Genomic DNA, 22,404 nt, shown 5'->3' with positions numbered 1-22,404 from the left:
CCACATAAACTTTGAGCGTGGATGGGGCTCTGCCCTTATCCAACAGCTCCTGAAGGAAGGAGAGGACCTCCGTCACCTCACAACTAAGGGGTGAATAACCTCGAGCTGTGCACCAGCTGGAGAACACCGACCACTTCGAGGCATACAGACGTCGTGTCGACGGAGCTCTAGCCTGAGTGATGGTATTTAGCACTCCCACTGCGAGATCAGCGGGTAACCATTGAGTGCCCATACATAGAGGGACCACAACTCCGGTTGAGGGTGCCAAATCGAGCCCCTGGCCTGCGAGAGGAGGTCTCTCCTCAACGGTACCGGCCACGGGGCGACATCTGCTAACTGCATCAAATCTGGGAACCATGGTTGGTTCTTCCAAAGAGGTGCTACAAGCAGTATTGAACATCTCGTTTCTCTCACCCGTTCTATCACCTGCGGAAGGAGGGAGACGGGAGGGAACGCATAAAGCGGGCAGCACGGCCATCTCCGTGACAGCGCGCTTTCGTTCTTGGAAAAGAACGCGGGGCAGTGAGCGTTTTCGTGGGACACAAAGAGGTCCACCTCCGCCATGCCAAATCTCTCCCACAACAGCCGGACTGTTTGCGGGTGTAGAGACCATTCGCCCGTAGGAACATTGCCTCTGGACAGCCTGTCTGGACCCAGATTCTGCAGTCCAGGCACATGCACTGCTCTCAGCGAGCGCACGTTGCGCTGAGCCCAAATCAGGAGGCGTTCCGTCAGCCTGCACAGGTTTCGGGACCCGAGACCGACCTGGCGATTTATGTAGGACACCACGGACATGTTGTCCGAACGGACTATGACGTGGTGATCCTTGATATGGGGACAAAAGCGCGTCAGCCCGTTCTCCACTGCCAGCATTTCCAGGCAGTTGATATGATGGAGCTTTTCCCGTTCTGACCATAGGCCAAAGGACGGTCTGCCTTCGAGCAGCGCTCCCCATCCCGAAGTGGAGGCGTCCGTCGACACCATTTTCACACTCGGGGAAGTCCCCAGGCTTACACCTGATCGGTACCAGCCGTTCGCTGTCCAAGGTGCTAGAGCCGCAACACAGCTCTGATCGACCTTGAAATGCAGCCGGCCAGACGCCCACGCTCTGCGCGGCACCCGAGCCTTCAGCCAGAACTGCAGGGGGCGCATGCGGAGCAGGCCCAGCCGCAGAACCGGAGATGCTGAGGCCATGAAACCCAGCATCTTTTGACAGTGTTTGAGCGCCACAGTCGCGCCACAGCGGAAAGAACTCGCTGCACGCTGAATGCCCATCGCGCGCTGTGGTGACAGCCGCGCCGTCATGGAACACGAGTTCAGAACTATACCCAGAAACAGGATCGTCTGACTGGGGTTCAGCGAACTCTTCACCCAATTGACACTGAGGCCGAGCTTCTCGAGGTGATCGAGTAAAATGGCTCTGTGGTCCATGAGCTCCGCTCATGATCGGGCCAGAACCAGCCAGTCGTCCAAATAATTCAGCACTCGTGTGCCTCTGAGTCTAAGAGGAGCGAGCGCTGCATCCATGCACCTCGTAAACGTACGAGGAGCTACGGACAAGCCGAATGGCAGGACTGCAAACTGGTATGCCTGGCCCTCGAAGGCGAATCTCAAATATCGCCTGTGGTTTGACGCTATCTGTATTTGAAAATACACGTCCTTCAGATCTATTGACATGAACCAGTCCCCTCTGCGAATCTGCGCGAGGAGCTTCCTGGTCGTGAGCATTTTGAAACTGCGTTTCATCAATGCCTGTTCAGCTGTCTTAGATCCAGTATGGGCCGGAGACCCCCGTCTCTCTTGGGCACCAGAAAGTATCTGCTGTACAGCCCCCCCTCGCTTTGAGACACAGGCTCTACAGCCCCTTTGCTCAACAGTTTTGATATTTCGGCCCGAAGTATGTGTGCTACTTCTGTTTTGACCGTAGTTTCGAAGCGCGCTGAAAAGCACGGTGGGCGTCGAGAAAACTGTAGCGAGTAGCCTCTCTTTATAATGCCTAGCACCCAATCCGAAACCCCTGGAAGCACTGACCATGCATCTGCATTAATGGCTAAGGGCTGGATGCGAAACGCGCTCTGTTGACTGGGCAACGGCGGCGCTCGAGTGTGCTGCGCATCTGAGGCGGGGAGCGCGCTGATCACAGCGGGCAGATCGCTCTTCCTCGACCCCGTTCCGGCGCTTAACCGACTGGAGGGAGGCTGAGCGGGTCCCGTGGGACTCGATATATCTGCGAGTAACCGTGGGCTGCATGTGTGCACTTTTACTACTTTCAACTCGCTGTCTGCCTGTGCAGAATGTACGTGCACGGGCCTCGTTTTTACAGAAGCCCCGCGCCGTATGTGACATAGTGTATGTGGGCACTGGGAAGTGGGCACGTTTACTATGCGGCGCGCTCGACCGATCTGTGTCGATCTTATGTGCGCTAGCCCTGTGTGCAGGGCTGTGCTTACATGTGGAGATGGGCACTGGGTAGTGGGCATCGTCACTGCATTTATAGCACCATCGGCCGTGGCCGGACGAGCATGCACGGGTTTCGTTTTTACAGAAACCACATGACGCGTGTGACATAGTAATTGTGGGCACTGAGGGGTGGGCACGTTTACTATGCAGTGTGCGCGACCGACTTGAGTTGACATTATGGGCGCAGGCCCTGTGTGCAGGGCTGTGCTTACATGTGGAGATGGGCACTGAGGAGTGGGCATCGTCACTACATTTATAGCACCATCGGCCGTGGCCGGACGAACGTGCATGGGTTTCGTTTTTACAGAAACCACATGACGCGTGTGACATAGTGATTGTGGGCACTGAGGAGTGGGCACGTCTACTATGTAGTGCGCGTGATCGACTTGAGTCGCTTTTATAGGCGCGAGCCCTGTGTGAAGGGCTGTGCTTATATGCGGAGATGGGCACTGAGCAGTGGGCATCGTCACTACATTTATAGCACCTTCGGCCGTGGCCGGGACACCAGGAATTACACCTTTTTCGGGAAATATCTGGGTAGCCGTGATAACGGTTTTCGTGTGCAGGCAAGCGGGCAACCGTACAGGCTTGCGCATTGCAAACAACGCTGAAACAGTCACAATCTCTGGAAACTGAAACAGCGGCGCGCTTAGGTGAGAGCCCGGCCGCAGCGGAACTCGTACACCGGCGCTTCGATGAAGCAGCCATCGTGTGTAGTGCCGACGCAGCGTCATGCAGCATGCGTAGATGGCTTTCCCAGGATGGCTTCGGGGCTCCCAGCCTCACCGTAATCCTCTGCCGCGGTCCCCGCGGCGCGGGGCGACGGCCAGTAGAGCGAGAACGGGGGTCTCGAGCTGCGTTGCTGAAGCTGTTGTGATAACGGCTTTTGTGTGCAGGCAAGCGGGCAACTGTGCAGGCTTGCGCATTGCAGAAAACGCTGAGACAGTCACAATTCCTGGAACTGAAACAGCGGTGCGCTTGGGTGAGAGCTCGGCCACAGCGGAACTCGTACACCTGCGCTTCGATGAAGCAGCCATCGTTAGTAGTGCCGACGCAGCGTCACACAGGAGGCTTTAGATGGCAACACCGCTTTTGCCGCCGTCCAGCAGAGGGCGGACAAAGGTGCGTCGCTATCGCCTGTTCCACCGGCGGAAGTGAGTGGTAGTTCCTGTTTTTAGCATCATCAGTGTGGAGAATGCTAGTGAGACAGACGAACGAGTTCGTGCTGAATATGGAGCGTTCCAAGCCTTCGCCACCTCTTCGTGAAGCTCAGGAAGAAATGAGGCGGGCTTTGAGAAGTACGCTCATCCGAAAGGGAAATACCATCCAGCCGGGAACGAGAAGGGGGGGGCGCTGGTGCAAACCACTCGCGGCCGAGACTCATCGCGGCCAACACGAGCCTTCGCCCCGGCTCCTTCTCGATGTCAGCTCGTCTGCTGGGCTTCTGAGCAGAAGGCGCGAGATCCTCGGAGCTCGCCTAGCCCTCACTTGAGCTGAAGACGGTTCCAGAATCCGCTGGAAGCGATGCTTTTACGGTGCCTCAGCGCAGCGGAGAATGCAGGCTCAGAGAAAAAGGCCAGGCAAGTCCTCAGAGTCACCATGGCAACAGCTCGCAGTGGGGGCATCCGCCGTCAGCGAGCGAGCGCTGCATGATCTTCACCCAGGCAGGAGACACAGATGACGTACCGGTCTCCCTCGCTGAGTGGGGTTCTGACGAGCCGCAGGAAGGCATCTTAAAAAAGACGCGAGCTCTTTTACGAGTGTGTGTCGCAGGGCGAACACACACACACACATAAAGAACAGCTTGTATATAACAGGATTGAAAGGATATAGGCGCCGGATAGCGCAGCAGGAACGGCAATGGAAGGCGGCGATGCCAGCAGCTTCAGAATGGCTCGTCCTGCTGATGTGCTTTCTCAGACGGCGCTTGCTTCCTCCGTGATCCAGCGATGCGTGAGCTTCGCTGAAGAGATGAAAAATCAGGTGAGTCAGCCTTTTCGAGCTCCTTTTATAGGTTGGGCCACACCCGTTTCGGCGGGAAGTGGCAAGAAGGGCGCGAAGCGCCCTTATTGGTCTGATGTTGCATCAGCCCGCGCTCGATAGGCTGTGCAGTTGCCGCAGAACAAGCCAATGAGCGAACGAGCCGTCTCGCCTATGGCTGTGTACTGCTGCAAATGCGCTTTACAAAAATACAAAATTAAGGATAATTTTTTGCTTCAGTATTTCGTGAAAAGAGACTTTTCCCGTAGCGTCTTAGCTAAGACGCAGTACGAGAGAGCTCTCGTAAGAGAACGCAAGATTACAAGCACGGACACACTCTTCGGAGCGTGCCCGGCGAGAGCGAAGAAGCCCAATCAGCCCCCTTATTTTTTCCGAGAGCCAACTGGGCGAGCTACGGTCCTCAGTGATGCTGCTCGTTAAAATACTAGGCATTATATGCTTGTGTAACTGATGCTTGTGCAACTGATGACTGTGCAACTGATGCTTGTGCAACTGATGTTTGTGCAACTGCAAGCTCATTGATGCCCTCCATGTCAATCTCCTCGGAGAAAAACAGGCGGAGTGTCGCACCCTCTCCTTGGGGGGGATGGACGCGCCTGTCTCCATTCCCTCCAGCAGGTCTATCTACGAACCCAATGAATGCAGCCGCCACTCCGCCTTGGTGGACGTGGAACCAGCACCGCGAGGAACGGGATAGAAGCATCTGAAGCATCCCAGGCAGACCATGCACAGGCTGTGTGTATCCCTGCTCATAATATAGCGTGGGCAGGGACGAACACACAATCGGAAGCGCGATCTGGAATCGCCCTTCAAATGCCTTATCTTTGTCTTGCTCTTAGACATATTAAGAAGCTTATAGTGACAGACAACACTGAATTAGACTCACAGACTGATAACATGCACACACAGAGCTCTTGCTGAAAGATGCAAAGCTGATGCCAGCTGCGCTGCACATGCTTTTATAACTTCCTGGTCATTTACGTCACTCTGCCCATGACATCACCCTTCCATTGGACAGATTGCACACAATATTCAGAGTTGCTCATGCAAAAGGCATTCCCCATAGCGTTTTGACGCAGCTCGAGTTCCTGAGGAGGAACTTTTGGTTGACCAAGCCTTTTCTCGTTGACTAACAGTTAGTCGAGTATTAGGGGGTAGCCCTAGAAATTTGTATCCTTCATTCAGTCAGTTTTGAATGATGCATCAGGTATATTCTGGCAACATATGATAGGCCACATTGCAGTGGGAAGGAGATGCTGGATCCATTTCACGGCGTAGAACAAAAAGTACTTGTGAACGCTGAACTCCTAAGGAGATCTGAGAAGGTTTTTGATTAGCAACACGCAGATGAAGGAGTCTTGAAAGTGACAGGAAGATTGTGTTGGTGCAAAAGGTCCTAGAAATGGGGGGTACTAATTTTGAACTTAATTAGAGCAACTTAGCCATGTAGACAGAACTTGTAATGTTTCTTTGTCTCCAAGAGAAAAGTTTAATCTTTCTTGAAAAGGAGGGATTTGCAAATTGGTGCCTTTAATATCCAGCATTGAGACTGGATGATGCTGTTAAAGACATTGTGGTGAATTTTTTTTTTTTTATCAATGGGTAATGCTAAGATTTTATTCATGCATGCATTTATGGTGTGTGTGTTTGTGCATCTTTTGCACATATTTCTGGATGTACATTTGATCAGTATCATGCTTGTATTGCCACTTATGATACTGTTTTTACTTAAAGGGGTCATGACGTGAGAAATTAAATTTGCCTTGATGTTTTGACATATAAGAGGTTTGAAGAAATATGAACAAATCATTTATTTAATCAAGCTCCAAAGACAGCTTTATATATATGTATATATAAGGGGACATGTGACCATCTTCAGGGGCAACTATATTTGGATATGACTGCCTTCAGAGCTAGACATCAACGAATAGTTATTCATCATCTCACCATACACCCCACCTACTGGTGTTTATTTGCTGAATGGGTGACAATTTTGTCTGACACTTGTAGCTTACCATATGTGAGCATCATGGCAAAAGCAAATAGAGCCAATTACCATCACTGATGCTCTGCACTGAAGCAGTATACAGGTGCACATTCAATTTCTGATGTACTCCAGGCACTTGAGTCCGTTGGCAAACAGCACTTTGTTTAAACCGCTCTTTTGCATTCCTTTACAGCCTTCAGATGGATCCCAGGATCAGTTTTGTCGCAAATGAATTTCTGTTCTAAAACAGTGCTCGATTGTGTTGTGTTATGACTGCTCCTGATCATGTAGGAGCCTTTATGATCCCAAACAGTGTTGGGGAAAGTTACTTTTAAAAGTAATTCATTAAAATAGTGTTACTCCCTTAAAATGTAACTAATCATTTTACTTGGTTACTTTATGTGGAAGGTAATGTGTTAAATTATTTTTGCATTACTTCCGCGTTACTTTTTAAATATGAGCAGAGCTTGATTGTTTGTAATAGAAGAACTTATATTTATAGAAAATGTAAAAGCCCTTTCACACCAAAAAGTGTAATGAATAAACCTCAGGCTGAAGGAAAAGTAAATTCACGTCTGTAGAGTAGAACGCAGGGCAGGAATGTTATCAGCAATGAAAAAACAATGAAGCACAATTTTTAGTTAATCTAAAGTCATCTTTGCTTATCAGTATGGTTGAACTGGTTCATCAAAGATCAGCAGCAAAGACACTGGTTAATAAAATGGGATTAGATGCATTTGTGTTATTTAACACATTTAATTATTGCATGTTTGCTTCATATTCTGAGTTTAGGGGTAGGAGCTGACTGACACATGTACGTAAACTAACTCCTTTACGTACATGTGATGAACTTGTCCATGAACTTCCTGAAATCCGTTCCGCTGCTAGTCACTGACTTTCTGAAATGTGTCTGCACTGACAGCAGGATATAAGGGAGACTAGATGCCTTTACAGATGGTTTTTAAGAAAAAAAAACTGAAACAATGCATTATTTGGGTCATCATAATTTTTGCATTTTATTGTGTTTCATGTTGAATATACACAAATAGAAAACCCCCACTCGCCTTGGAAAAAACCCTGCTCTGTTTAAAAAAAACAAGAAACAGAGGATGTGGTACACAGGATTTTTGGTTGTTGTTCAAGATTCAGTGTATTTGACTCATATCAATTGTTTAATCTGCTGGTGAAGTTGTTGGTCCTTGAACTCCAATGACTTCAACCTAGAACTATATTTATACTGTATGTTTTGTTGTTGTTTGTTTGTTTTTTAATAAGCACACTAACATTAACACTTACTGTTGTTGTAGATTATCTGGCTGTATGGTGACAGAAGAAGGTTGCGCAGCTCTGGCATCAGCTTTGAGCTCAAACCCCTCACACCTGAGAGAGTTGGATCTGAGCTACAATCACCCAGGAGAATCAGGAGCGAAGCTGCTCTCTGATACACTCAAACATCTGGACAAACTCAAGTAAGTTGATAAGGCCAGTTTTTGTTGGGGGGGGGGGGGGGGGGAGCAGTACCACTTCCAAATAAAGAATGCAAGTAACAATTTTATTTTCAATAAGAAACACAGAAAGAGTTTTGGTAGCAGTGAAGATTATGTGAAATATTATGAATAATATTTAAAGTAATATTTACAATCTCCATTTGCAGTCTCAATTTAAAAAAAAATGCATTAAAGCCAGATCAAGGTTTTTGTTTCATAGTAGTGTTAGAAAAGATATTTTGACTAAATGCTATTCTTATTAACTTTTTATTCAACATAGAATCCTTAAAAATTATATTGTTGTATCCAAAATAAATAATAATAATAATAATAATAATAATAATAATAATAATAATAATAATAATAATAGAATAAAACCTTAGACTGGAGTTACGGCTGATGCAAATTCAGCCTTGCATCACATAAATTATATTTCAAAGTATATTAAAATAGAAACATTATTTTTTATTTTAATAACATTTTGCAAGATAATGTTTTTTTTCTGTATTTTTTGGTAAAATAAATGCAGCCTTGATGAGGATAAGAAACTCCTTGAATCATTCTGATCCCAATCATTTGTGCATTAGTGTATGTGTGTGTGTATATATATATATATATATATATATATATATATATATATATATATATATTTGGATACACCAATTACAGTATGTCAGAAAAGATATCCAAATGTTCGCCTATCATTTATCAATCTCAAATATGGTTTATCATTTGAAATTGAAAAATGTAAGTAGTAGCAACTGTACATGGCCCCTCACTATCAGGCACATATCCAAGTGTTTGTGTGCATTACATGGAGGTGCTGGTGAAATCACTTAAATTTTTTCCTGATAAGTGGAAACAACTTGTAATATGGCATAATTTTGTACAGATTTTGTAATTGTACAGATAAGAGTAATACATCATTCAAAAGGGACACGTTTTATTTACACGTAACAGTGCAAATATAACTAAATATGATATTAAAAGTGTAAAAGTCAGTCGTTTTTATAAAGTAACACTATCCAACAGTAACGTGCAGGTAAAGTTACAGCGGAGGTTTGCCTCCCTTGTGTCCATTGACTTTCTACACTGTAAAAAATCATAATATATTAAACGTTCAATTTTGTGTTTAGTTGACTTAAAATTTTAAGTTGGCCCAACTTAATATATTATGTTGATTGAATATGCACAAAAGTTTGTACAACTAATTGACCTTTAAGTTGAGTAAACTCAAAAATCTGCTAAGGCTGGTTGCCTTAAAATTTTAAGTTGGCCCAACTTGTGACTAAGAAAAAAAAAAACCTTGATTATTGTTCTCACCATAGTAACCATAAATTAACCATGGTTTTGAATTGGACTGCATTTAAACCGCTAGAAATTCATACTGTGCTTTTAAGCTTACGGTATATTCTGACGGACACAGCAGTAGAGCTTTTATTTTTGAAAACAGTTTAAAAAAAAATTTTTCGCTACAAATCTAGTGAAATTCTGTAAAAATGCTGTGAAAATAAAGCATAACTGGTGAACGTTGCATTCCCAAACACACACTAAACTGACAGCAGATGCAATAAACGAGTTCACTGCATTCACTGTGAACAGAGCCACCCAGTAGCCAATCACTGCAGAACAAAAGATCCAGTGGGCGTGGTTGTATCCACATCTAGGGGTGGAGATTGGTTGGTTTAGGGTTGGAGAGGGGTGGGTTTGGTGGCAGGAGTTGGATCTGGATCTAACCACACCCTTGGATCTTGTGTTCTGCAGTGAGGACCATCTCCAGTAGCCGGATCATGAACTGATCACTTGAACAAAGTGCGCACTTCGAAACGCTCAAACACAATGAGACTTGATGAAGGGATTAAGCAATATTGTGCTTTCGGTTTTAGTTTTTTTGACAGAGACAGAGACAACTTTAAAGATCTTTTATGGCATTTAGAATAAGTTTAAATAGTATTTTAAAACTACACTTCTTGCCTGGGAGACGTATCGTTTTATATCGTCATAATTGATTCTAGTTAAATAATTGATAGCTTAAGTGATTTTATGAACCTTTAATCACTTTCTGGATTTAAATGCTGAATATAACTAAATTAACTAAAACTATAATAAAAAAGTAATATTATTGTTTTTTTAAATAATTAAGTGATACAGCTGAACATTGAAAATAAAAAATTAAACTAATAAAAATCACCGCTTCAGTTTATAGCATAAAAAAGACACATTTTCAAGGTTTACATAAAATCTTGGGACAATTTTATTACAGATTTGCATGTAGAGTTCAATGTTTGTTTTTCCTGTGCGATTTGATGCACAATGAGTTATGCAGAATCTTTTTTTATTATTATTAAATATTTTTTTACATTTGTATTGCCAAAGGAACTGCAGTGTTACCGGGTACAATTAAAGCAGTGCACAATGGAAACAGTACAAAGCAGTGTGTCCTAAATTAAGATCAAATGTTTCTGTCTGTCAGTCTCTGTCTCGTTCACTCGCGGGGGCTCTTTCAGTCAGGTTATTTGTCTGCTGCACTGACGTGTTGTGTGTCTCATGAAACAAAACTAAATCAAGGAACACTGCAAATTACACTGTATATAATACTGTATATACTGCTCTGTTGATCCATGCCTACTGCAAAAAATGATTTCGCTTTTGGTCTCTAAAACCAACCGAATGCCTCGAGTTTACAAAAAAAAGAATAAAAGGGGTTAATTGTGAATAGAACGGCTCTAAATCTCCTGCTCCACTCACATTGGTTTCTGTAGAGCTGGCAGGGTTACTTTAACTCAACAGTTCATGATAAGATGATATCCTGACAGACTCACAACATCCACACCAGTTTGCAGGGTTTTTTTATTTTCTTTCTCTAGTTAGATCATGGGAATGATTAAATACAGTGTTCTCACTTTAGACACACAAAAAATAAAAGTGATTCAAAACAGCTTTTGTCATTGTAGTAAATCCCCATTCATAGCAAACATATGAGAGTGGAGCAACATATCTCAAATCTGAGGAGAATGGGGTTCCTCTTATGGTTTTACACAGCATCATTTGACAGAAGTGCTGCATAAAGTCTTTAAAACACAGGAGCTATTACACTTAAAGTGGTTCCCCTATCATCACAAACCAATGAACCACTTTTACTGCTGTTAGAACCATTTTTATTTTGTAATCAACATGTCCAAGATGTCTGTGACATTAACAGACATGATATTTTTCAGCATGTCATGAGCAGGGTTCTGTAATACAGGAACAGATGTATCAATAAAGGACAGATAGCTAAGTGTGTGCGGGACCTGTTGAAATCGCTCAACAAATGATTAAATGTGAAATTCTAATGTTTTATTTGAGGCATTAATGTGATATAATGTAACGTAAATATGTGTTGGAAAAATAGTATTCAGAGTATTTCACCTTTTCTCTCATTTTATACATTTTATGGCATAATGCAAACCTCTTTAAATGTAGGCCTATAATAATTTGTAATACTGGTCAGTATTGTAGAGTAAGCACACACTAAGCACTGCTGTCACTGTAATATTTCACTGTAGTCATATAGTTTGAAAATTGAGCTTTTCTATGATGAATAATCAGTCAAGGTTTACAATGCTATATTATTATTTGTATGTGTATTGTGCGCCACCTGCTGGTCATCTCATGAACACGTGACTGGGGTTTACACGTGACTGTAGAAGGCTTTTTAGTCGACTACCAGCTGTATATTAATCTTTGGCCACAAATCAAATCAATCAATCACAAATCACAAGCCAGAATCTCTGGTTTCATTACGATAACATCCAGAGTTTATGAAAATCTTCACACTGGCAGGAGTTTTCAAAATGTTCGGCTTCAGTAATCTGGTGCTGCGTTTGGACGAACAGACAAACCACACAGAAAAAGGGGTTTCAGTCTTCATCATTTGAGTCGACATCTTTTAAACAAATCTGTTTATGTTTTTAATGAGTAACACTCCTTTACATCTGTTAATGTTTGTATTTCATTCATTTTAATGGAAGCACGGTTCATGTAAATTGTATAAATATTGCACACTATCATAAAATCCCCTGAAAATACTTTAAAATAATCAGAAACTATTATTGAATATATTACATTGATGTTATTTGAAAAAAAGTGGTTTATAAAGACAGTATAATTATTGCAATGTATCATAAAATTCACTCAAATTTATATTTTTACAGATGGTTACAGATGGATGTTTTACGCAATAATAGTAAAACAAATATTATTGAACAAAAATATATTTAGAAAAAATTCAAAAAAAAAAAAAAAAAGACACTTAAATATCAGGAAACCAAGCACGACCCCAAAATGAAGTAGATCAGATCTTGATTAATTGTAATGGAAAAATATTCATGTAAATTGTATAAATATTGCATAGTATCATAAAATCCCCTGAAAATTCTCTAAAATAATCAGAAAATATTATTGAACAAAAATATATTACATTGATGTTCCTTGAAAAAAAAACGGGAAAAAAAACCCCCTTACATTTCAAGAACCAAGCGCGATCCCAAATTGAAGAGGCTCAGAATTTAATTAATTTGAATGGAAAAATAGTTAATATAAACTGTATAAATATTGCATACTATTATAAAATCCCCTGCAAATTTGCAATAATAATCAGAAAATACTATTGAATAAATATATATTACATTGATCTTCCTTGAAAAAACAAACAAACTTGCATTTCAAGAACCAAGTGCGATCCAAAAATGAAGAGGCTCAGATCTTATTTTGAATGGAAAAATAGTTAATATAAATTGTATAAATATTGCAATAATAATCAGAAAATATTATTGAAAAAAAAAATACATTACATTGATTTTCCTTTAAATTAAAAAAAACTAAACACACATTTCAAGAACCAGGTGCTTCCCAAAAATGAAGAAGCTCAAATCTTAATTAATTTTAAAGGAAAAACAGTTCATGTAAATTGTATTAATATTGCATAGTATCTTATGCAATACGTATGTCATATGCATATAATTACGTTCTGAGCTTCATGATTTTTGGATCACATTTTTTATCATTGTAATATTTGTTCAAAATAATATTGTAATGATTTAAACCTTCATATTCATCCGGAAGAAGGAGGCGGGAACCGGCGGACAATCAAAAACATTTTAATAACAAAATAAACACAAAACAGCGCACCAGCCCCTCACGGACGACTGGTGCGCATAAAATAAAAACCAAAACACAACTAAAAGCCCAGGCCTGGTCCTCTCTCGTCCTTCACTGTCGTCGCTCCAGTTTTATATCCTTCCATCTCCTCCATGGGCCTCGAGACCGGTGGGTCGAACAGGTGTAGTTCATCTCCAATCACTCCACCGGCCTCGCTCCCATGTCCCTCGGCCCCGCCCCACTCGTCACATACCCCCATCGCCCCTCGCAGGCCAGGGGGTACTCCCGAGACTGCGCTCTACCCCCCCCCCCCCTCCCTCCGGGGGGGCCGCTCACGGGGACCTGCGGGAACCTGGGGGTAGGACAGACGAGGCGAGAGAAAAGGAGATGGAAGGAGGAGCGACAGAGACGAGAGAGGGGAGAGAGGAAAAAAAAAAAAAATTCCGGTTCCCAGACGCACCGCTGCTCGGCCCTCCACCAGCTGGGCGATCTCCTCCACGGTGCCTGGCGGTGGCACTGGACGGCCCTCGGCGGACAGCACGACACTCCTCCGCCGCCCGGTGAACGGCGACGGCTCCTCCGGTTTTGGGCAGCCGGCAGGAGTCCCCCGTTCCCTGCTCCTCCCCGTTCCGGCGGAGGCAGCAGGCCCCGGCCACCTGGCGAACGGCGCTGACTCCTCCGCTCCCTCACGGACGGCAGCCGTCTCTCCACATCGTGGGCGGCCGGTAGCGAGCTCGCCCGTCCCCGGCAACTCGCTCCAGCCCACCGCCTCGAGCGTCCATGGCGGCACACTCCTCGCCAGCTCGATGGCACCGCGGATTCACCACAGCGGCGAGGGATCTTCAGCAGCGCGTCCCTCCTTCTCCCGGGCTTCGGCACCACTGTAATGATTTAAACCTTCATATTCATCCGGAAAAAGGAGGCGGGAACCGGCGGACAATCAAAAACATTTTAATAGCAAAATAAACACAAAAACAGCGCACCAGCCCCTCACGGACGACTGGTGCGCATAAAATAAAAACCAAAACACAACTAAAAGCCCAGGCCTGGTCCTCTCTCGTCCTTCACTGTCGTCGCTCCAGTTTTATATCCTTCCATCTCCTCCATGGGCCTCGAGACCGGTGGGTCGAACAGGTGTAGTTCATCTCCAATCACTCCACCGGCCTCGCTCCCATGTCCCTCGGCCCCGCCCCACTTGTCACAAATATGTATTCTAATTATTATCTAGAATTGTGAAGGAATTTTATTATATTTATTTAAGATTTCATTTATTATTCTATTCAATATTTATCCAATTATTGTGGGCTATTATTTCCATCATAATGAATAAGTTCTGCTCCTCTTGATCTCTGTGTATCACTTGATGATGTTCTTCTCTTTCTCTCTGAACTCTTCTGAGATTTCTGTCCATCAGAAATAAAGACTCAACAACACTAAATATTATTTTCTTAAATCTATTTAATCTTAGTCCTTCTGTACCATATTTGCACAACAAACATTCACTGATGCAGCTGTGTGTGTGTGTGTGTGTGTGTGTGTGTGTGTGTGTGTGTGTGTGTGTGTGTGTGTGTGTGTGTGTGTGTGTGTTTTCTAGTGTGGATCATGGAGGAGTACACATGATGACATCAGGACCTCAGAAATGTAAGTCACTCACAAACACACACAGACAGTTTTGTTGTTTGTAGTTGAGTTGTAAATGTGTGTGTTGTAATGTGTGTGTGTTGTGTTCAGACGCCTGTGATCTCACACTGGATCCAAACACAGCATTCAGAAACCTCGTTCTGTCTGAGGAGAACAGAAAGGTGACGCATGTCTCTGAGAGACAGTCATATCCTGATCATCCCGACAGATTTGATCTGTGGGATCAGGTTCTGTGTTCAGAGAGTCTGACTGGACGCTGTTACTGGGAGACTGAATGGAGCGGAGATGTTCATATATCAGTGTGTTATAAAGAAATCAAGAGGAAAGGAGGGAGTCTTAACTGTGTGTTTGGACGTAATGAGATCTCCTGGAGTCTGATCTGCTCTGGTCACAGATTCACTGCTCGTCACAATAATAAAGAGACTTGTATCTCTGTTGCTCCAGACTCCTGTAAGAGAGTCGCAGTGTTTCTGGACGAGTCGAGCAGCTCTCTGTCCTTCTACAGCGTCTCTGACACACACACACTCACACACTTACACACATTCACACACACATTCACTCAACCGCTACTCGCTGGATTTCACCTTTATACAAACTCTTCAGTGTCTCTGTGTGACATGAAACACTAAACACACACACACACACACACACACACATTAAACACACACACTCACACTCACACACACACACACTCACACACACTCACACACACACATTAAACACACTCACACACACACACACTTACACACATTCACACACACACACACACACACACACACACATTAAACACACTCACACACACACACACACACACACTCACACACACACACACACACACACATTAAACACACTCACACACTCACACACACACACACTTACACACATTCACACACACACACACACGCACATTAAACACACTCACACACACACACTCACACACTCACACACACACACACATTCACACACACATTCACACACTTACACACACACACACACACTTACACACATTCACACACACACATTAAACACACTCACACACACTCACACACTTACACACATTCACACACACATTCACTAAACCTCTACTCGCTGGATTTAGACTTTATTCTTCAAAGTCTTCAGTGTCTCTGTGTCACACTAAACACACACACACACACACACACACACACACACACTGATAACTGTGTGTAAAATAATGTCATTTACTCTACTGTATCATATTTCTCTGGCTGTATTTTCAAAATAAAATTACTGTATCTTCATTCTTATTTTTCTTCTTTCTTCTTTTTCTTATTCTTCTTTTTTTCTTTTTCTTCTTTTTCTTATTCTTCTTATTCTTCTTTTTCTTCTTTTTCTTTTTCTTATTCTTCTTATTCTTCTTTTTCTTCTTTCTTCTTTTTCTTCTTGTTTGAAATCATCTTTCAAACATTATTAACCCTTTAAACATCTTCATTTTTGGTCACACCTGGTAAATTCACACTTAAAAAAGGGACTTGAGCCTTGAAAATAAATAAATATATATATATACACTTTCTATGAGCTATTTTTTCCTCTCATTTAAATTTATTAAACTCTGAGCCTCCTAATTTTCTTTCTTTTTTTTTTTTTTTTTTTGGAAAATCAATACAATACATTTTGTTCAATAACATTTTTTACTTATTATTTAGAATATCGATGAGATTTTGTTGATATTTATGTAATATCTATAAAATTGTAATTAGCTATTTTTCCCAATAAAATGTATTGACAATATATTCTTGTCCAATAATATTCGTTGTTTATTATTTATTTTCCCCCATTAAAATTTCTTAAAGTTTAAGCCATTTTTCTTTTTTCAGGAAAATCTATATAATATGTTTTTGTTTAATAATATTTTCTGATTTTTGTTCACAGTTTTGAGGGGATTTTATGATACTAATGATAATAATACTCTGAGCCCTTTTTCTTTATTCAGGAAATTCAATGTTACACATTAATATTTTTTTCTTTATTATTCAGAATTTTGAGGGGATTTGATGATACAATCAAATATTTATAAATATACATATATATATATATATAATTTTTTTTTTTAATTTTTTTTTTTTATTAAAATTAAACTCTTCTTGGTTTTTGGGTCACACTTGTTATGTTTGCAGTAAAAACTGAACGAAGCCTTGAAAGTAACTTACACTAATCAGGTGTTACTGTTTATTTTTCAACTCTTTATTATATAAAAATAAAAACATTCGCAAGTCAAGGGAAAACGTTTTCCTTGGATAAATGCTGAACTTATAGGTCTTTTTCAACCGAGAGACGAGGCCCGAGCTAAATTCCTAAAGACAGAACAAATGAAGACTGGGAATCTTATTGGAGTTTAAGAAATGTATCAAAGACTTTGACTCATAATGCTAAAAAAAATATTTTAAAGATTGTTTATCTAATAACTTAAACTTAAACTTTCAGGGCGCTAGTACAGATCTTCTGCACAGAATTTCCACAAAAACACAAGTGAGGAAGTAATAGTGATGGGAAGTTCGGATCATTTTACCGACTCAGACTTTTGAGTCACGTTCAGCAAAATGAACAAATCTTTTTTCGAGTCTTTTCGTTCATTTTAGCAAAATGTAATTAAAATGTTACGTGCTACTTCCCCAGCACATCTAGTACTTACGCAAACTCTGATCACACTACAAACAATACAAAAATAAAATGCTATAAGATACAGAAAAGATTAATTCATTCTTTACCTGGGTCTTCAGTCTGTGATTCACCTCACCTCACATCTTATCTCACAAAAAGTCTTCGGGTTTAAGTCATGCCTTAATCACGTGACAGATCCATACGCTACCAATGCAGTCCGAGCCGGAAAGAGAAATTATTCGTTCATCTCATGAGTCTTTCGGGTCGAGTCGTTCCTTAATCACGTGACATGCACGACTGAACGAATCACTCCCCGAGGCGACTCGTTCTTCCCGAGTCACATTAAAGATTCGTTCAAAATGAACGAATCGTTCAAGAACGACACATCACTAGAAGAAAAAAGAAACACCAGATACTAGCACATGCAACACGATCATCAGACAGCATCAAAACTGTAACGTTATGGAATAAAATATTGACCGATGAATAGGTAATAATTACAGTCAAGCTTTTGGGTGTCGAACGACTCCATTTACGTTTTGATTATCCAGTTCATAGTCTTTTTTCAGCTTTCGGTTCAAAATGTTATTTCTTTATTTTTGATGAAACACATTAAAGTGTTAAAAAATAATGCATGAAGCTAGAATAAAATGTTTTTGTTTACAAGCAGATACTCCGTTGTTTCTTTGGATGTTTTGAATGTTCAGATATTCATATTCAACAACATATATACAAATTAAAACCTACATAGGGACATAGTAGTATACTTAAAGTGTTTTAAAGTTCAAATAAAAGAAAACCTATGAGTATACTTGCAGTATAAAACTGCTAGACTAGTAGTTTACTGATACTATACTGTACTTCAAAGGGTACAAAGTATTTAATTAGTAAACTATCAGTGTACCTATAAGTTCACTTTTAGTATAATCGCAGTACAAACTACAAACATAGAGGTGAACTAGTTGTGTACTCAAAGTTTGCTACGGTTATACTTAAAGGATACTTAAAAGTATACTTTTATATACTAGAAAGTGGGCCAATTTAGTCACAAGGAGTATTGAAACAGTGCACTCACAAGTATACTACTAGAACACAGATATTTGTATACTTGCTACATGAAGTATACTTAAAAATATACTTGAACTTTACTTAAGTATAATTAGTAAAATAAACTTGTAAACTTTCAAACAAAATTATTAGACATATGTTTAACAACATTTCTGATCCTATTGTAGTCTACAGAAATTCTATTTCTTATAACTTCCAAAAAGATACCATTCATATTCTTAGAACAAAATACACAAAATTGACTTTATCTCCAAAAATTAAAGAAATTAGTTTTAAACTTTTAAATGGGATATCTATCCAAGACTTCAGCTAGATTTGGATTTAATTCTAATAAATGTATATTTTGTGATGACATTGAGATTGAGAAAAAAAGAAAGAAACTGATATGGGCACAAAAGATTGCAGTTTAATTACCAATATATTTTGCTTTATTTTAATGCATTGGAAATAAGTAACAATATATTGTCACATGCTATAAAAAAAAAATAATAATCTGAACTTTTATTGGAGTCTTGGTACATTGACCAAATATGCAGAGATTGCTTTCTGAGCTAAAATAAAATACAATAAAATTACATTAAATTACATGGTATTTATGGACAATACATAAACAAGTGATAGGCTATATTATATATACTCTTCTTTTAGTCAGAGGTCACAGATCTCTCTTGTTTGGATAAGCAGCTGACCAAGTCTGTGTTAGAAATTATAATTTCCAAATATAAGCATTACCATATTAGTAATCGAATGATAATGATAATAATAAAATAATAATAATAGTAATAACAGTAATAATAATAATAATATGCTATCGTGACATATAACCTATAACATCAGTTTAATTTGTACTCATAGTAAGCCATATAATAACTGTTCTTATTCACAACAACAACAAAAAACATACTTGACGGTATAGTTTAAAAATCATGTCATCTTTTACTCCGCCTCATGTCATCCCTAAACTCTATGAATTTCTGTAGAACATAATATAATGTTTTTGTCCAATACAATCACCAAAACTGACGGCATTTTCAGAATATCTTCCTTTGTGTTCTACAGAAGAAATAAAGTTTAAATCGAATAAAAAGTAAACAATGGCAGAATTTACATGTTTTGTTGAACTATCCATTTAAGTCTTACAGTGTCAATGAATTGAGGAGAGATATTGTCAGAGAGGTCAGTTGGTACATTGGAATAGAGTCTAGACTTGTTTTGATTTCATTCTACAAGCAAAGTAAAGACTTTACCAAGTAACACAAAGAAAAAAAAATCAATTGGAGTTAGAATTGCAGTTGGAAAGTCTCAACATTTTCATTCTAATCAACAAAATTACAAAAATCCAGAGTATTTTAAAGTACTACAAGTAAACACAGCTGTATTTTACTAACATGGCTGTATGTTACAACATTTTCAAGCCTCGTTTCCAGTATTCATATGTCCACCATTCTGGAGATGAGCTGGTCTTACGCAGCTGAATGTGAGACAAATCGTATTCTTTGAGAGTAAACAAGATCGGTGAAGTACAGCACCAGGTTGGCACAAGTGAACACAGCGATTACCAGCTTGCTGTCCCATGGGCACTTTCCTCTCTGACAGTCTTTTGGTCGCACCAGGGTGCCATATTTCTTATCAAAACTAAAAACCGGCCAGACCACAGCAGCACTCAGATACAGCAGCATTGCAAGGAAGGTGTAGATGACCACAAAGCGGTCAAAAGGGAAGCGCAGTGAAGACGTTCTCCCCGAGACAGTCAGGGCCACCACCACCACTGTTACAGCAAAGCACAGGCTGTAGACTACCACGCAGTACTGAGTAGGGATGTGGCGGTTATATTCACTGTCATTGGCCAGAGCACCGAAGATGATGCAGGCTATGAAGGCTTGGACCACCTTGAGCAGACCAGACACAGTGGCCATGTAGCCAACCACGTGGCCCGGCTTGGCCCGTGTGATAAACACCTCGGCCCCGTAGGCGAAGCAGCAGACGCTGGAGCAGAAGGTGACAGCGATGCGATAGTTGCGCACCTCGCAGCCCTCGGATGGGCACTCAGATCTGAGGAAGTAGACTGGGTAGACTATCGAAGCCGTGACATACATGAGAGTGGCCAACATGGAGAAGGCCACAGTGAAGTTGTCCCAGGAGATGGGCATACACCCGTGTAGCCTCGTCACGTCCAGAGAGAAGACCACCAGTGTGACGGCAAAGCAGAAACACCAGACGAACATGCAGTAGGTCCCGTAGGTGGCACTGAAACCTGCACTGTGGGCCACCAAGGCCATGGTGGTGCAACCTAGAAGCAGCTGGCACATCCGGGCAGCGCCGACTCCAGACAGTACTGCTGCCCTGTTTAGATAATGGCCTCCTTGGGGGTCCATGGGAAGCTTTGGGTGGACCTCGCTGAATCAGATGAGTGTCACGGCACCTCCACGGCCCAATCCACAAACCTTGCCCTTTGCCTGCCTCTTTATTTAGCCAGCCTTAATGACAAACCTCCTTTACTGCTTCCCAGCTCTGCTTTATAATTACTGGAGAATGTGTAGGATCGGATTACAGTAAAAACTCTGTATGATCTCTCTGTCTGTGAGTGAAGAGGAATTTGAACACAAAAGACTATCTAGCAAACTATAGCAAAACCAATAGAATGACCAAAAGAGAATTGACTTTTAAATTCAAATCATTGTTGTTATTTACATAAAGTTCCCAATTCCAGTCAATGGCTCTCTAGGACACCTTACAGCTTGAGTCTTTACATAGTCACCTTGTCCTCGCAGGTCTTGTTATGTGGTATTTGTCAGTTGATCGTGACCACTTGAAGTTCCACACAAGTCAACCTTCAAGATGCTGCTTTAGCCGAAGTATCTCTTCTTATCAAGATTAGCAAGATCCAGTAAATATTCCACATGCGATGGAATCAGGTTCCCAGTTTCTTCAAACTTTCTTCTTCTTTTAACACTGATTACCTTCTCTGATTTCTTACTCTCACTAGCACGGTTTCCACTCTCACACACACTGACGTGCGCTGGGCTTTGAGTTGAAGTGTACTTGGGAAAGTGTTCTAATGAGTGCGTTTTGCCGAGCTCAGGGCCACGAGCTCCACCAGCTCTATAAATAGAGCCCTATATTCCACTGTGGAATGGGGTGGGAATCCGAATGTCTGCGTCAAGCAACAGGGCAGGGAGTCTTGTTTCATATGGTAGCAAACTGTGTGTCTATGTATGTGAGCTATTTAGGGACAATTACAAGGAGTAGGCCCTGGCACATCTATCTGGCTCAAAGAAAAAGTGCAATGTAATGGCCCCAGATTAAGAGCAGATGAAAAATGGCTTGTCAGTTTCTCTCTTTATTTTCTTAGTAATAATTATTATTTTTTTTTTTTCTGAATTTTTTTCATTAAGTAGATTTTCATAGTTTCTTAAAGGGGTCATTGGATGCAAAATTCACTTTTACATGTTGTTTGAACATAAATGTGTGTTGGCTGTGTGTGTACACACCCACCCTATAATGATAAAAATCCCCCCAGTGTTTTTTTATAGTTCACATTAATATTAACCCCTTCCTCAAATCAAGCTGTTCTCAGATGCTTGGCTGTGTGATGTCACACAGACCTTGGTCGCTCATATGATTGTTGATTGACACGTTTTAGCGTTTTACGTAAGACCCGCCCTGAGTGAGCTGTCAACAGTCCTTCCATTGTTTCGACACTGGAGCAGATGAAAGAATGTCTCCTAAGGGATAAGGTGCTTTGTTGTTAGGATGTAATAATGAACATAGCAGTCTTTGTTTACTCCCGACATCTTAGCCGCTGAAGACAAGGTAGATTACATTTGTTTTTGAAGGGAATGTACCCTGGTTCTGACTAAAAACATCTATGTTCGCACAAATCATTTGTGAGTATAATTTTTATTTATTTATGAATCTTTACTAATTGCCTTTCCTAATAATGTGCTAGTTAGCAAGATTCACCCCACAGAAGAGAGGGGAGTGGTCAGCAGAGCT

General features: G+C 41.4%; 2 protein-coding genes across 4 annotated transcripts in view; one reads left to right on the top strand and one right to left on the bottom strand.

Annotated features, from left to right (window-relative positions):
* Window positions 1-15,398, top strand: part of LOC132140798 (NACHT, LRR and PYD domains-containing protein 3-like) — a 263,118-nt gene extending 247,720 nt beyond the window's left edge. For both annotated transcript variants that reach the window (XM_059549795.1, XM_059549785.1), the window contains 3 exons: window positions 7,756-7,917; window positions 14,672-14,718; window positions 14,809-15,398. In XM_059549795.1, coding sequence (XP_059405778.1) covers window positions 7,756-7,917; window positions 14,672-14,718; window positions 14,809-15,347 — 748 coding nt within the window. In that variant the 3' untranslated portion in view covers window positions 15,348-15,398. The remainder of the gene's footprint in view (window positions 1-7,755; window positions 7,918-14,671; window positions 14,719-14,808) is intronic.
* Window positions 15,399-19,296: 3,898 nt separating this feature from the next.
* LOC132140670 (myeloid-associated differentiation marker-like protein 2) lies at window positions 19,297-21,500 on the bottom strand. 2 transcript variants are annotated; one of them, XM_059549549.1, is made up of 2 exons: window positions 21,100-21,500; window positions 19,297-20,982 (listed from the first exon to the last, which is right to left on the bottom strand). In XM_059549549.1, the coding sequence occupies exon 2, from the start codon at window positions 20,781-20,783 to the stop codon at window positions 19,872-19,874; it is 912 nt and encodes a 303-aa protein (XP_059405532.1). In that variant the 5' UTR covers window positions 20,784-20,982; window positions 21,100-21,500; the 3' UTR covers window positions 19,297-19,871. The 2 variants fall into 2 exon arrangements, with proteins under 2 accessions (XP_059405532.1, XP_059405540.1); XM_059549557.1 differs by having other exon boundaries at window positions 21,167-21,500.
* Window positions 21,501-22,404: the final 904 nt, after the last annotated feature.

The sequence above is a fragment of the Carassius carassius genome, chromosome 1 (genome assembly GCF_963082965.1).
Source record: "Carassius carassius chromosome 1, fCarCar2.1, whole genome shotgun sequence".
Taxonomy (NCBI): domain Eukaryota; kingdom Metazoa; phylum Chordata; class Actinopteri; order Cypriniformes; family Cyprinidae; genus Carassius; species Carassius carassius.
This window is presented reverse-complemented; position numbering and strand designations above follow the sequence as displayed.